At 42.0% G+C, this 15,509-nt stretch overlaps 1 protein-coding gene across 1 annotated transcript; it reads left to right on the plus strand.

Annotated features, from left to right (window-relative positions):
* The first annotated feature begins 10,098 nt into the window (after positions 1-10,098).
* On the plus strand, positions 10,099-14,359 carry LOC123403455. Its single transcript, XM_045097392.1, has 3 exons — positions 10,099-11,223; positions 12,148-12,266; positions 14,105-14,359. The coding sequence occupies exons 1-2, from the start codon at positions 10,134-10,136 to the stop codon at positions 12,234-12,236; spliced, it is 1,179 nt and encodes a 392-aa protein (XP_044953327.1). The 5' UTR covers positions 10,099-10,133; the 3' UTR covers positions 12,237-12,266; positions 14,105-14,359.
* Positions 14,360-15,509: the final 1,150 nt, after the last annotated feature.

Genomic DNA, 15,509 nt, shown 5'->3' on the forward strand with positions numbered 1-15,509 from the left:
GTCTAACTTGTTTTTGCAGGGTGTGCTTGTGATGTGATATGGCCAACGATGTGATGTGATATATTGGATGTATGAGATGATCATGTTGTAATAGTTAATATCGACTTGCACATCGATGGAACGGCAACCGGCAGGAGCCATAGGGTTGTCTTTAAACTAACGTTTGTGCTTGCAGATGCGTTTACTATATTGCTAGGACGTAGCTTTAGTAGTAATAGCATGAGTAGCACGACAACCCCGATGGCGACACATTGATGGAGATCATGATGATGGAGATCATGGTGTGACGCTGGTGACAAGAAGATCGTGCCGGTGCTTTGGTGATGGAGATCAAGAAGCACGTGATGATGGCCATATCATGTCACTTATGAATTGCATGTGATGTTAATCCTTTATGCACCTTATCTTGCTTAGAACGACGGTAGCATTATGAGGTGATCTCTCACTAAAATTTCAAGACAAAATTGTGTTCTCCCCGACTGTGCACCGTTGCGACAGTTCTTCGTTTCGAGACACCACGTGATGATCGGGTGTGATAGACTCAACGTTCACATACAACGGGTGCAAAACAGCTGCGCACGCGGAACACTCGGGTTAAGCTTGACGAGCCTAGCATGTGCAAACATGGCCTCGGAACACATGAGACCGAAAGGCCAAGCATGAATCGTATAGGTGATATGATTAGCATAGAGATGCTTACCACTAAAACTATTCTCGACTCACGTGATGATCGGACTTGAGATAGTGGATTTGGATCATGTACCACTCAAATTACTAGAGAGATGTACTTTTTGAGTGGGAGTTCTTAAGTAATATGATTAATTGAGCTAATTGTCATGAACATAGTCTAATGGTCTTTGCGAATTACGATGTAGCTTGCGCTATAGCTCTACTGTTTTTATATGTTCCTAGAGAAAATTTAGTTGAAAGTTGATAGTAGCAAACTTTGCAGACTAAGTCTGTAAAACCGAGGATTGTCCTCGTTACTGCGCAGAAGGCTTATGTCCTTAATGCACCACTCGGTGTGCTGCACCTCGAGCGTCGTCTGTGGATGCTATGAACATCCGACATACACGTTTCTGATGACTACACGATAGTTCAGTGCAAAATACTTAATGGCTTAGAAGCAAGGCGCCAAAAACGTTTTGAAACGTCACGGGACATAAGAGATGTTCTAAAGAGATGAAATTGTGATTTCATGCTTGTGCCCTTGTTAAGAGGTACAAGACTTCCGACAAGATTCTTTGTCCACAAAGTAAAGGAGAAAAGCTCAATCGTTGAGCGTGTGCTCAGATTGTCTGAGTACGACAATCGCTTGAATCAAGTGGGAGTTAATCTTCCAGATGAGATAGTGATGGTTCTCCAAAGTCACTGCCACCAAGATGTGAGAGCTTCGTGATGAACTATAACATATCAAGGATAGATACTATGATCTTTGAGTGATTCGCGATGTTTGACACTGCGAAACTAGAAATCAAGAAGGAGCATCAATAGTTGATGGTTAGTAAAACCACTAAGTTTCGAGAAAGGCAAGGGCTAGAAGGGACACTTCGTGAAACGGCAAAACAGTTGCTGCACTAATGAAGAGACCCAAGATTAAACCCAAACCTGAGACTAAGTGCTTCTGTAATGAGGGGAACAGTCACTGAGGCGGAGCAACTCTAGATACTTGGTAGATAAGAAGGCTGGCAAAAGTCGAGAGAAGTATATTTGATATACATGATGTTGATGTGTACTTTACTAGAACTCCTAGTAGCATGAGGGTATTGGATACCGGTTCGGTTGCTAAGTGATTAGTAACACGAAATGAAAGACTACGGCATAAACGGAGACTAGCTAAAGGCGAGGTGACGATACGTGTTGGAAGTGTTTCCAAGGTTGATATGATCAAACGTCGCACGCTCCCTCTACCATCGGGATTGGTGTTAAACCTAAATAATTGTTATTTGGTGCTTGCGTTAAGCATGAACATGATTGGATCGTGTTTATTGCAATACGATTACTCATTTAAAGAGAATAATGGTTACTCTATTTTCTTGAATAATCACCTTCAATGGTTTATTGAATCTCGATCGTAGTGTTACACATGTTCATGATATTGGTGCCAAAAGATACGAGGTAATGATGATAGTACCACTTACTAGTGGCACTGCCGCTTGAGTCATGTTGGTATAATTTGCATGAAGAGGCTCCATGCTGATGGATCTTTATACTCACTTGATTTTGAATCACTAGTGACATGCAAATCATACCACATGAGCAACGCCTTGTTTTTCATTGAGATGAAATAAGATAGTAACTTGTTGGAAGTGATACATTTTGATGTATGCAGTCCAATGGGTGTTGAGGCACGCAGTGGATATCATTATGTTCTTACTTCAATGACGATTTGAGTTGATACTAGAGTATTTACTTAATGAATCACAAGTCTGAAATATTGAAAAGTTCAATTCTGTTTTGGAGTGAAGTTCGTCGTAACAAGAGGATAAACTGTCTACGATATGATCATAGAAATGAATATCTGAGTTACGAGTTTTGGTACCCAGTTAAGACAATGTGGAAATTGTTTCGCAGTTCATGCCACCTAGAATATCATAGTGTGATGATGTGTCTGAACGTCATAGCCATGCACTATTTGGTATGGTGCATGCTATGATGTCTCTTGTCGAATTACCACTATCGTTTATGGGTTATGCATTAGAGACAACCGCATTCACTTTAAATAGGGCACCGCGTATTTCCGTTGAGATGACACAGTATAGACTGAGGTTTAGAGAAATCTAAACTGTCGTTTCTTGAAAGTTTGGGGCTTCGACACTTATGTGAAAAAGTTTCAGTCTGATAAGCTCGAACCCAAAGCGGATAAATGCATCTTCATAGGATATCCAAAACAGTTGGGTACATCTCCTATCTCAGATCCGAAAGCAAAGTGTTTGTTTCTAGAAACGGATCCTTTCTCGAGGAAAGGTTTCTCTCGAAAGAATTGAGTGGGAGGGTAGTAGAACTTGATGAGGTTATTGAACCATCACTTCAACCAGTGTGTAGCAGGGCGCAGGAAGTTGTTCCTGTGGCGCCTACACCAATTGAAGTGGAAGTTGATGATGGTGATCATCGAGCATCAGATCAAGTTACTACAAGCCTCGTAGGTTGACAAGGTCGTGTACTACTACAGAGTGGTACGGTAACCCTATCTTGGAGGTCATGTTGTTGAGCAACAATGAACTTACGAGTTATGAAGAAAGCAATGGTGGGCCCGGATTCCGACAAATGGCTGGAAGCCATGAAATCCGAGAGAGGATCCATGTATGAAAACAAAGTGTAGACTTTGGAAGAACTACTTGATGGTCAGAGGACTATTGAGTAAAGATGGGTCTTTAAAAGGAAGACAGACGATGATGGTGATAAGTCACTATTAAGAAAAGCTCGACTTGTCGCAAAGCTGTTTTTCGACAAGATCAAACAGTTGACTATGATGAGACTTTCTCACTCGTAGCGATGCTAAAGGTCTGTTAGAATTATGTTAGTAGTTGCTGCATTATTTATGAAATATTGCACGTAGGATGTCAAAACATTGTTTCCTCGACGGTTTCCTTGAGCAAACATTGTATGTGATACAACCAGAAAGTTTTGTCGATCCTAAAGATACTAGCAAGTATGCAAGCTCCAGTGATCCTTCAATGGACTGGTGCAAGCATCTCGGAGTTGGAATATACACTTTGATGAGATGATCAAAGATTTTGGGTTTGTACAAGGTTTATGAGAAACTTGTATTTCCAAAGAAGTGAGTGGAAGCACTATAGAATTTCTGATAAGTGTATGTGGTAGACATATTGTTGATCAGAAGTAATGTAGAATTTCTGTAAAGCATATAAGGTTGTTTGAAAGGAGTTTTCAAAGGAATACCTGGATTGCGCTACTTGAACGTTGAGCATCAAAGATCTATGGAGATAGATCAAAAGCGCTTAATGAAAGTTTCAATAAGATGCATGCCTTGACAAGTTTCTGAAGGAGTTCAAAATAGATCAGCAAAGAAGGAGTTCTTGATTGCGTTGTAAGGTGTAAATTTGAGTAAGACTCAAAACCCGACCACGGCAGAATAAAGAGAATAGACGAAGGTCGTCTTCTATGCCTTAGCCGTAGAATCTAAAGTATGCCATGCTGTGTACCGCACCTCATGTGTGCCTTGACTCAAAGTCTGTTGAGAGGTACAGAAAGTGATCCATGATTGAATCACTAGCAGCGGTCAAAATTTATCCTTAGTAACTAATGGACTAAGGAATTTTTCTCGATTATGGAGGTGGTTAAAGAGTTCGTCGTAAAGGGTTACGTCGATGCAAGCTTTGACACTAATCCGAATAACTATGAGTAGTGAAACGGATTCGTATAGTAGAATAGATATTTGGAGCATTTCCGAATAGCACGTAGTAGCAGCATCTATAAGATGACATAAAGATTTGTAAAGAACGCACGGATCTGAAAGTTTTAGAACCGTTGACTAAAACCTCTCTCACGAGCAAGACGTGATCAGACCCCATAACTATATGGGTGTTGGATTCGTTGGAATCACATGGTGATGTGAACTAGATTATTGACTAGTCCAAGTGGGAGACTGTTGGAAATATGCCCTAGAGGCAATAATAAATTAGTTATTATTATATTTCTTAGTTCATGATAATCGTTTATTATCCATGCTATAATTGTATTGATAGGAAACACAATACTTGTGTGGATACATAGACAAAACACTGTCCCTAGTAAGCCTCTAGTTGACTAGCTCGTTGATCATAGATGGTCAAGGTTTTCTGGCCATAGGCAAGTGTTGTCACTTGATAACGGGATCACATCATTAGGAGAATCATGTGATGGACTAGACCCAAACTAATAGACGTAGCATGTTGATCGTGTCATTTTGTTGCTACTGTTTTCTGCGTGTCAAGTATTTGTTCCTATGACCATGAGATCATATAACTCACGGACACCGGAGGAATGCTTTGTGTGTATCAAACGTCGCAACGTAACTGGGTGACTATAAAGATGCTCTACAGGTATCTCCGAAGGTGTTCGTTGAGTTAGTATGGATCGAGGCTGGGATTTGTCACTCCGTGTGACGGAGAGGTATCTCGGGGCCCACTCGATAATACAACATCACACACAAGCCTTGCAAGCAATGTGACTTAGTGTAAGTTACGGGATCTTGTATTACGGAACGAGTAAAGAGACTTGCCGGTAAACGATATTGAAACAGGTATGCGGATACCGACGATCGAATCTCGGGCAAGTAACATACTCAAGGACAAAGGGAATGACATACGGGATTATATGAATCCTTGGCACTGAGGTTCAAACGATAAGATCTTCATAGAATATGTAGGATCCAATATGGGCATCCAGGTCCCGCTATTGGATATTGACCGAGGAGTCTCTCGGGTCATGTCTACATAGTTCTCGAACCCGCAGGGTCTGCACACTTAAGGTTCGACGTTGTTTTATGCGTATTTGAGTTATATGGTTGGTTACCGAATGTTGTTCGGAGTCCCGGATGAGATCACGGACGTCACGAGGGTTTCCGGAATGGTCCAGAAACGAAGATTGATATATAGGATGACCTCATTTGATTACCGGAAGGTTTTCGGAGTTACCGGGAATGACGAATGGGTTCCGGGAGTTCACCGGGGGGGCAACCCACCCCGGGGAAGCCCATAGGCATTGGGAGTGGCGCACCAGCCCTTAGTGGGCTGGTGGGACAGCCCAAAAGAGCCCTATGCGCCATAGGAAGAAAAATCTAAGAGAGAAAAAAAGAGGAGGTGGGAAAAAAGGGGAAGGACTCCTCCTTCCAAACCTAGTTGGACTCGGTTTGGAAGGGGAGGGTTCCCCCCATTGGCTCGGCCGAACCCCTTGGGGGTCCTTGGACCCCAAGGCAAGGGTCCCCCTCTTCCCCCTATATATACGGAGGTTTTAGGGCTGATTTGAGACAACTTTGCCACGGCAGCCCAACCACATATCTCCACGGTTTTACCTCTAGATCGCGTTTCTGCGGAGCTCGGGCGGAGCCCTGCTGAGATAAGATCACCACCAACCTCCGGAGCGCCGTCACGCTGCCGAAGAACTCATCTACCTCTCCGTCTCTCTTGCTGGATCAAGAAGGCCGAGATCATCGTCGAGCTGTACGTGTGCTGAACGCGGAGGTGCCGTCCGTTCGACACTAGATCGTGGGACTGATCGCGGGACGGTTCGCGGGGCGGATCGAGGGACGTGAGGACGTTCCACTACATCAACCGCGTTCACTAACGCTTCTGCTGTACGGTCTACAATGATACGTAGATCACACATCCCCTCTCATAGATGGACATCACCATGATAGGTCTTCGTGCGCGTAGGAACATTTTTGTTTCCCATGCGACGTTCCCCAACAGTAGCCGCAGCGGTGACTTGTCTCCTCGTGTAGGCCATTTCTTCATCCGTTAGATGGACCTGAAGCCACCATCATAAGTGCGGGTGAAGGAGGAGCCATCGTCCCCGACACACATCGGCGTGAAGCGGGAGCTGGCATGCCCACTCTGGTGGGTGAAGGATGAACCCACGTCCCTGCCTTGCAACCGCGACCTCCACATTGAAGGCCACGTGGAGGAGGAGCATGTGCCATCCCAGTGCCTCGGTCGCCTCAACGATGAGCTAGTGTCGCCTCCTACCGCACATCAAGATACGCCCGCATTGACACCCTCGTCACTGCCATGCCACCACCGCCGCCCGCGATCACGAAAGCGCATGGCCGCATCCTCCACTACCTCAGAGGATGCGGTTACGGAGGTGCCTCGAGCTCGAGGGTCGTCGTATCCTAGGAGGAGCGTGCGGTGAGGCAGCAGGCGTGTTACAAGCGACACAATGTTGCTCACCGCTTGGCATTCAATGTGAGTGATGTGTCACCGGAATGGAGCCACAACGACCCGGAGCTCGCTGCCGCGTGGGCGGTCGACCACTGCGCCACCACCGTTGAGACGGCTTTCAGGCGGCGTTGCGCCTTGATAGCAAGTTCGCCAAGATTGACGAGGAGTGGTCACTTAGCAGATGATTGATTGGGTTTTCTTTTTATTTATGTAATGTGTTGTTTTGGTGTGCCATTTACGATGTGATTTTGTGTTATCTTGTAATCAACCCATATTTATGTGGAATTTTTTTTCTACACTGGTGGGTGCATGTATATATTACTGTTACGGCCTTACATGTTGGTCCTTCATTTTTGTTGGTGGCGAGAGGGTGCGTGGGATTGATATATTCTTTATAAATATGTTGCTACCGACTGATTAAAAAAATCATTGATTCGGTCAAAATCACGAATCAAATCTAAAATTGAATACGTCAATCGATTTACAAGGATTGAATGAGACACAGCTCCTTGAGAAATTTGGTGAGCCAATCAAAATCGACACAATTCTAAATTAAAGACCTCAATTGACTATGAAGTCATAAAACTAGGGAGCATAACATAAACTAGAAGGATTGGATTAAAAAAAACTAATCACCCTGTTTCAAAATACAATGTATATTACTTTTTAAAAATGTCAAACCTTTTAAATTTGATTAAATTTGTAGATAAATATATCAAAATCCATAATATCAAATTGTTGGGATTAGATTCATCATTAAATGAATTTTCATAATTTTTTTTGTTTAATATTGTTGATGTTGATATTTTTGCTCTCAACTTTGTCAAAGTTGAAGAATTTGAAATTCCAAAAGACTAATACCCTTTATATTCTGAAACTAATGAAATATTTCGTTTGATGTGTGGGGAATTCAACATAGTGTTTTTTTAATTCGGTAATTTGATGGGCCTTTTGTGGTGTAATCCTATACTATACGCTAACCAACTTTATATATGTGAAAAAATATACGCCAATGGCATGATTGATATATTTTATAGGTCAGTTGTTGTCAATTGATTTGAAAAACTGTTGGTTTGATCTAAATCGTAAATCAAACCCATTAGGAAGCATAGTGCATTTGCCTAAACAATTGAACGGGAGAGTTTTAAAAAATTATTAACCCGGTCAAAATCAGGTGAACCAATTTTAGTTGAAGTTTTGAAGACCTCAATTGAATGTAACTCTTTGAAACTAAGAAGTATAGTGTTATAGAGGTATAAATAAAATAATTAAATGAAAGAGCTTTGAAAAATTATTGACCAGGTCAAAATCGGGTGTTACAATGTCAATTGGAGACCTCAGTTGAATATGGACTCTCTAATTTTAGGAAGATTAGTGTTATAGTATATACAGATATAGAGGACCCTTAGATGTACATTGAATTCAGGTTTACAACTACTAACTCAGTAATACTAAATTTGCATATATAGACAAGGGCAGCAAAGTTTCTAATTTTTCAACTAAAAACATCAATGTAATTTTCCGTGAATGAATTGTAAATGATTTTTTTTCTTGCAATATTTCAACAATGTTATAAGACAACTTTACTACTAGCTAGATCATGCATGCACACTTTTTTCTAAGAATACGTAAAGCTTGTGTATAATTTCATTGATAAAAGGGTAGAAAAAAGTACAGTTTTGGTTACATCACACAACATGTATACTTTAAGGTGCGAAGGTGATGCCCGGACGGATGCTCATCCAGATCAGTAGTGGCCTAAATCTATGGTGCTTCTAAAGGTGCGAGGCCGAGAGTATGATGATTGAGGATAAACCTCGGCGGAGGGAGGTTGGTGTTATGGAAGCACGAAGACACTGCTATTATACAATTAATAAAGTCATATTTATTCCAGTAAAAGAAAATAGCCAATTGATACCATATACACGTCTTGTACAACATTATTTATATATTTTATTAGAAAAGACCACAGATTGATTATTATTAATCTATGGACGTCACTACACAGCGGCGTCCCACGAGCGCCGTGCGGCGGCTTTCCTTCATACACGCAAACAAATACACCAGCGTGGCATCAGCAAAGATTTTTTAATTATGATTTTTTTTAAAAGGTTTATCTCTTAAACTATAAATTTAATTGACGATTCGTTTTCACCGTTAGCTTTTTGCAATGAGGTCTTCAAAGATGTCGACATGTTTTGACAATTTTTTCGTTGATAGTTGCCAAAATACTATTATTTAGTTGTTAGATTATGAGACACTTAGTAACCACATTTAATTAACTTAGTTATCAACTTGACAACCGTGTGTATAAATTTTTGGCATGTTTGACAAATGATTGTTGCTTTGTAACAATTTTTATTATATTAACGCATGTTATAGGTTTGGTTTGCCAATTTAAATATGTCCACTTGTCATATTTACATACAACTTTGTCAAAAAAATATTTTGTGTGCTTGTTAGTTTAACAATGCCGACTTGTCATATTTACTAACAATGACCAAAAACAAAAAAGATTTCTTGTGGTCGTTTGTTTGAAATATGCTGAGTTGTCATATTTTTGGACGTTATCGTCCTAAAAAAGTTGTTTGTGCTTGCCTCTTCGATTATGTCAAGATGTCATATTTATACGTAATTTCTAAAAAATATGGCGATTGAGTTATTTTTTATCAAACAAGTAAATAATTACTAATATGACAAGTAAGTACAACAAATGTGGTAAGTACGAGGAAAAAAATACCTAAACATGTTGACATGGGATCTAGTTTTAAAGATTTCATCGAAACAAAGTCAACGACTAAAATGAATCATCGATCGAATTAATGGTTTCAAAGATAAACCTTTTTGAATTTCAATCATTTAGAGCGAATCTCGTGACATCATTGCATGCATGCATGACGAAGAGAGAGGGGTTTGGTCGCAGGTTCGGTTTCTTTTTGCTGCTTTCTCGTACTCTGTCCCACGTGGTGTGAGCTGCCGTATCAGAAAGCGGCGATGCGGCGTGTGTAGATTAGATTTTCATATTATTTATTTATATGTGATTGGAAAAATATGTTGTGCTGAAGGTTTTGCAGGCGTTGGAGAAAAAGTAGCGTGGGCTTTGACGTTTGTCTGTCTATTCATGGCCTTATGGGCTCTCACCAGCAGTTGTCTCATGGGCTCTGCCCAGCAGCGGAAATGTGGTCTTGGTCGGCCTCTTCGGCGTCACTTTGGACCTGGGCTTGACTGACTGCCCGACCTGTGAGCGAGATGACGACGACCAGCTTCCTCCCCCGCTCCGCGGCGGCGCCGCCGCTGGACGACGACGACCTGCTCTCCGAGATCCTCCTCCGCCTCCCCCCGCAGCCTTCCTCCCTCCCGCGCGCCTCCCTCGTCTGCAGGCGCTGGCGCAGCCTACTCTCCGACCCCGCCTTCCGCCGCCGCTTCCGCATCCACCACCACCGCAGCCCTCCGCTCCTCGGCTTCATCGATGCCAACCAGGGCATCACCTTCCAGCCAGCCCTGGACGCCCCCGACCGCCTCCCCCGCGGCCACTTCTCCCTCAAGCTCGACGACCGCTACATGACCCTCGGATGGCGCCACGGCCTCGCGCTCTTCTTCCTCCCGATCTCGCTCCAGGTCGTCGTCTGGGACCCCGTCGCCGGCGTCCAGCACCGCCTGGCCGTGCCCCCGGGGTTCGGGTTCCACCCGTTGGAGAACCCGATCGACGGGACGGTGCTTCGCGCCGCCGGAGAAATCGACCACTTCCAGGTGGTCCTGGTAAGCAGCGACGGGAAGCAACCTAGAAGGGCGCTCGCCTGCGTTTACTCGTCGGAGACCGGCGTATGGGGCGATTCCATCTCATGCCCGCTTCCATTGGGGACTATGGTTCATATAGGCAACCCCGCTGTGCTGGCCGGGGATTGCATTTATTGGTTGATTTCAGCATCGAATATCCTTGAGTTTGATTTGGATAGGGAGAGCCTAGCTGTGACATTGTTGCCAGGGCAGGTGCTCGCCAGCCGCAATCGCAATGTCGCGGTTATGCGGGCAGAGGGTGGTGGGATGGGTCTCCTCGTCGTTTCAGGCTTCATCGCCCAATTATGGAAGAGGGAGACAGACTGGCATGACGTTGTTTCATGGATCCCTGGAAGAACTATTGAACTGGACAAGTTATTTCTCCTAAGTTCAGAGAAAGAGCCACCGAATATGTTAGGTTACGCGGAGGAAAATAATGTGGTGTTCTTCTGGACAATTGTTGGTGTCTTCATGGTCCACCTGGAGTCATTGCAGCTCAAGAAACTTTCTGTGACCGGCATCGCTTATCGTTACTATCCATTCGAAACCGTCTATACTCCAGGTACTAGCATGCCTTTTCACTGATGCTATAACAAAACAGAGTTATTTTTTGTTAAGTGGCAGATTAAATGTTGTTCTCATCCTGTGTTAAGCTAACAACTTTGAGTAGTGTAGTATCACTTGTTTCTTTTGCCGCTTGATGACCTTTTCAACATATCTCTTCCGTACCTACACAATGTTGTTACTAATATTGTTATTTTGTGATTGAACTTTGACTATCTGCTTCAGTCAGAGCTATGGAAAGAAACATAAAAACTATATGAAGTTAATTATAGGCATACCTTGAGAGGGAATTATCTGGTGGTGGTGGCAATGCAGTTGTCAAATAATCAGACAGATAATCTTTTGTATGACATGGATCAAGCACAGATCAACTATCTAGGATACATAAGTTATATAAAGAATTCTGTGCACTAAAACAATCAACACCGATATTGGCTAGTTCTTTGCAGAATAGGCCTATTGAAATTTGCAAGAGTTGTATAATGGCAGTGTTAGCGCATAGCGGCAGCGCAGTTTTTGTTTTCAAGATGAGATAATAGCAGTTTGAAGTTGAAAACAACTATAAGAATAATTAGCTTGAACAAACTACAATGTCAAATAGGTAGCCTTGCACTTGGAAGCTTAAAAGCGAGTTGTATTTCTTTATTTGAGTATTATTATCTCTGCTGAGCTTGCTAAAATCTTAAATCCACAATAGTTACTTGGTTTGAAATTTACAAAATAATTGTTCATTTATCGTTTGTAGTAGATCCCTATTGTCAGTGTTCGTATATACCATAACAAATCTATTAATTGAGTTAATTTCATCTTTTCGAATTACAGTTGCAAGTTTATCTAAGTGTTTGTTTATGCCTCCTCATATCTATTTGGCATTTTCTTTGTAATGTCCTATGCTGTTTGAGTCGTTATGCTTGTATAACAGGCATTGGTGGTGGACACGAGGGAGCGGAAGTTGTAAGGCATTTGTGGTGGACACGATGGAGACAGTACATAAGACGATTATTCAGTTAGATATGATATTGTGATGTACCGGTCGAGCAGGTAAGCTTATCTTCCACATGCAAGTTGAGGTATCTGAACTGTTCTTTTACGAATATGTATCGCTTTACTTATTATTACCATTTCTCAAGTGCCAAATTTCAAGAGCATTCTCTATGAGTCTATGTACAACCCTTTGCTCGACTATTGCCTACCTAACGGCCTCCCATCATGGTTTCATGGATCGCTGCCTCCTGGATGTTTTCTCCAGGCCCAGCTTCCTTGCCTTCTCATAGATGAGTAGTTTGTCATGTTAAGCGGGTAGCATAATGAAATACTTCCTCCTTCCTGTGCTCAGTGAAAAACTTGAATACTCGTCCCCCGTTGGTGGTTCTTGTTATTGGGTGTTGGTAGATGGTCCAGTTGCAACCGTTTTGAGTGAAAATTAGGATCTGAGTGAGCGTGATCTGGTTACCGAAGTGAAATCTCCAGGTATAATGAGTTCTCTGTACTGAAATTTCTGTTGTGATAAGAAAAAAAATCCATGGACCATATGTTTGCATTCCGTATCATCTTCTCTCATAGATTTACACTTCATTAAGTTTTTGAATATAATATAAATACATCTGGGTTGGCAAATGTTCATGAAAAAACGGATAATGATAAATGCAGCTTGACTGAAGATCTAAAAAGGTCAGTTGCCATATCTGCTAGACAACTGATAATTACTGTTTGAAGTACAACAAAGGAAATTCTGCATTACTAAATATGAATTCATGTCCTACGGCCTACTAGCATTATTATTCATTTTCCCCCAGAAATTTGTTTGGTGACGGTAAATTCATTTTCCCCTCTGAAATTTGTTTGGTGACAGTAAATTTAGTATAACTGAGTCTAGCTAAACAAATCTTGGGTAGAGAAATGTATAATAAGCTGTATCAGCAACATGGCTTTGAATACACTGAAACTTGAATAGCTGATAGATCAGTAAGCCTTTTTTTCCTTGGCATTAGTGAACATCTGTAGATGAACAATGTCTCTAGACTTCGGTGGAGAGTCAAATTTTGGTTGTGCCCTTGAATGCCATATTCTCCCGTAGCTGAATTTCTGGTGGCCTATGTTTGCGTTGATTATGTTATATCCCTCCGTTCACTATTATAAGATGTTGTAAACTTTTTCTGAAACGGATGTATATAGACGTGTTTCAGTGTGTTTGTTAACTCATTTCAATCCGTATGTAGTCCTTCCTGGAATATCCAAAACGTCTTACAATAACGAACAGAGGGAGTATTGTATAATTGGTCGGTGTTTTCTCGCTTGTTCTTTTTGCTATAGTTTGATTAGCATGATTATTAGCTGATACAAGATTTACCATTTTCACCACACTCCTAGTTGTATATACGCAAGAAGCCATTTTTTTTAATGTATACAAGTATTTCAGCTCCCCTGGTTCTCTCTGAGTTTGGGTAAAATTTAGTACAGTATTACTTTCTGTCAGTTTGTTGGGGTTGGAGAGTGAAAACCTTAGCGTTGTACTCCCTCCGTACCTAAATATAAGTCTTTTAAGATATTTCACTAGGTGTCTACATACGAAGCAAAATGAGTGAATCTATACTCTAAAGTATGTCTATATACATCCGTATGTAATCCATTAGTGAAACCTCTAGAAAGACTTATATTTAGGAACGGAGGGAGTATTTTGTAGCATGAAAGCTTATGTAGATGTATATCAGAAATAAGCCTTTATTCAAAGCGATCATGCCTCGGTTACATATATGTTCTAATCATTTTCCAACCTGTGTATTATTTCCGCGAGGGGAAATAAATTTTGGAGCAGTGAGAAATTAGAATTTTTACGGTCAGCAGCCCTCTCACCTTACCACTCGCCGCCTCCTTTTCAGGTCAGCGGGATGAGGCGTGGTGCATGTGATAAGCTCTTTGTACTTGTTAAAAGCTCATTTGTATGTGTATGAGTGTATCTTACCGCTTCGCTGGTGTTAGTATATAAGTACTGTTGTACCTATGAAAGTGATAGGTGTATTACACGAACATGCGTGTTCTTATGGTAGTGCTCGTCAGATTTTTCTTATGTACTACCCAGATGTCTTATATTTAGGAATGGAGGTAGTATATATAAGGCTCGGTTGTATTGTGAATGAGTATGCAAATATTCCGGGAACATCCAGGGAATATGTATGGTGAATGGTAGGATTGCTTTACCTGTTGTCTGTCTACCTCCCCTTGTGTCTTCTCGATCTCTGCCGGTCCATGCCATGCTCGGACGGAGGGTGGTTGCCGCTGCTCCGTCTATCAGGCTGGTCCGGCCTTGTTGTGCCTCAGGAGCTAACCTCACCACGAAGGTTAGCCAGCTTGTCTTGAACTAATCATTCTTCCCTTCTTTTTTTGAATTATTAATCCTTCTTCCCTTCTTTTTTTGAATTATTAATCCTTCTTCCCTTCTCTTCAGGTCGTCACTCCTGGATGAAGCATAGCGCACGCCAGACAGCTGCCAGATAGGCCTTAATGTTTGTGTAGCAATGCTATCGGCATGTGCCACGGGCTCCCGAATTATCAGACAAAATTAGCTCACGGGGCTCTCACTGCCAGTGACACTTTCCCTGTCTCTTCACTGTCACACATCTTGCGTGCTGCTTCAAGTCACGATGACCTGCTCTTCGAGATCCTGCTCCGCCCTTCCCCGCAGCCCTCCTCAGTCCCGCATGCATCCCTCGTCTGTAAGCGATGGCGCCAACTTGTATCCGACCCTAGATTCCGCCGCTGCTTCTGCCTCCGACACCGTTGCAACCCTCCTCTCCTTGGTTTCTTCGATAGGTACTGGTACTACGAACTCTCCTTCCTACCTACTCTGGAGGCCCTCAACAGGTAATAGCATAGATTACATTGTCCATACAACAAACCAAATTATTATTCATCAATTGGCTCATGAAATTATGCTCACGTCATTCCGCGTTAAGCCAGCAATTTTTGAATTACTGTCATATCATTTGTTTCTGTTGCTGCTTCGTCGCCTCTTCAGTACATCGATGATGTTCTGCTGTGTTCTGTTCTGATGTGTGTGTGGTGGCTTTTGTGTTATGTTTATGATGGATTAACAAAAATATGTTTCTGGTATTTCATTTTCTTTATGTTCTGTAGCCAGGCACTAGGCTGCAATTGGTTAGCTTTTTCTATTTACTAAGTCAGAACTAGCAAACTGTCATCATCGGTTTATTATATGACTATCCATACAATAAAACAAAGCTTACCTGTGTATGTGTTCCAGAAAATAAACAGTGACTGACAAGA

This window comes from Hordeum vulgare, chromosome 6H (assembly GCF_904849725.1).
Source record: "Hordeum vulgare subsp. vulgare chromosome 6H, MorexV3_pseudomolecules_assembly, whole genome shotgun sequence".
NCBI lineage: Eukaryota > Viridiplantae > Streptophyta > Magnoliopsida > Poales > Poaceae > Hordeum > Hordeum vulgare.

Bases quoted from the DNA above. Each gene is read 5' to 3' on its own strand.
- LOC123403455 (XM_045097392.1), top strand. From the start codon at position 10,134: ATGACGACGACCAGCTTCCTCCCCCGCTCCGCGGCGGCGCCGCCGCTG. The intron at 11,224-12,147 runs GTACTAGCATGC...CTTGTATAACAG, and splicing joins CGAAACCGTCTATACTCCAG to GCATTGGTGGTGGACACGAG.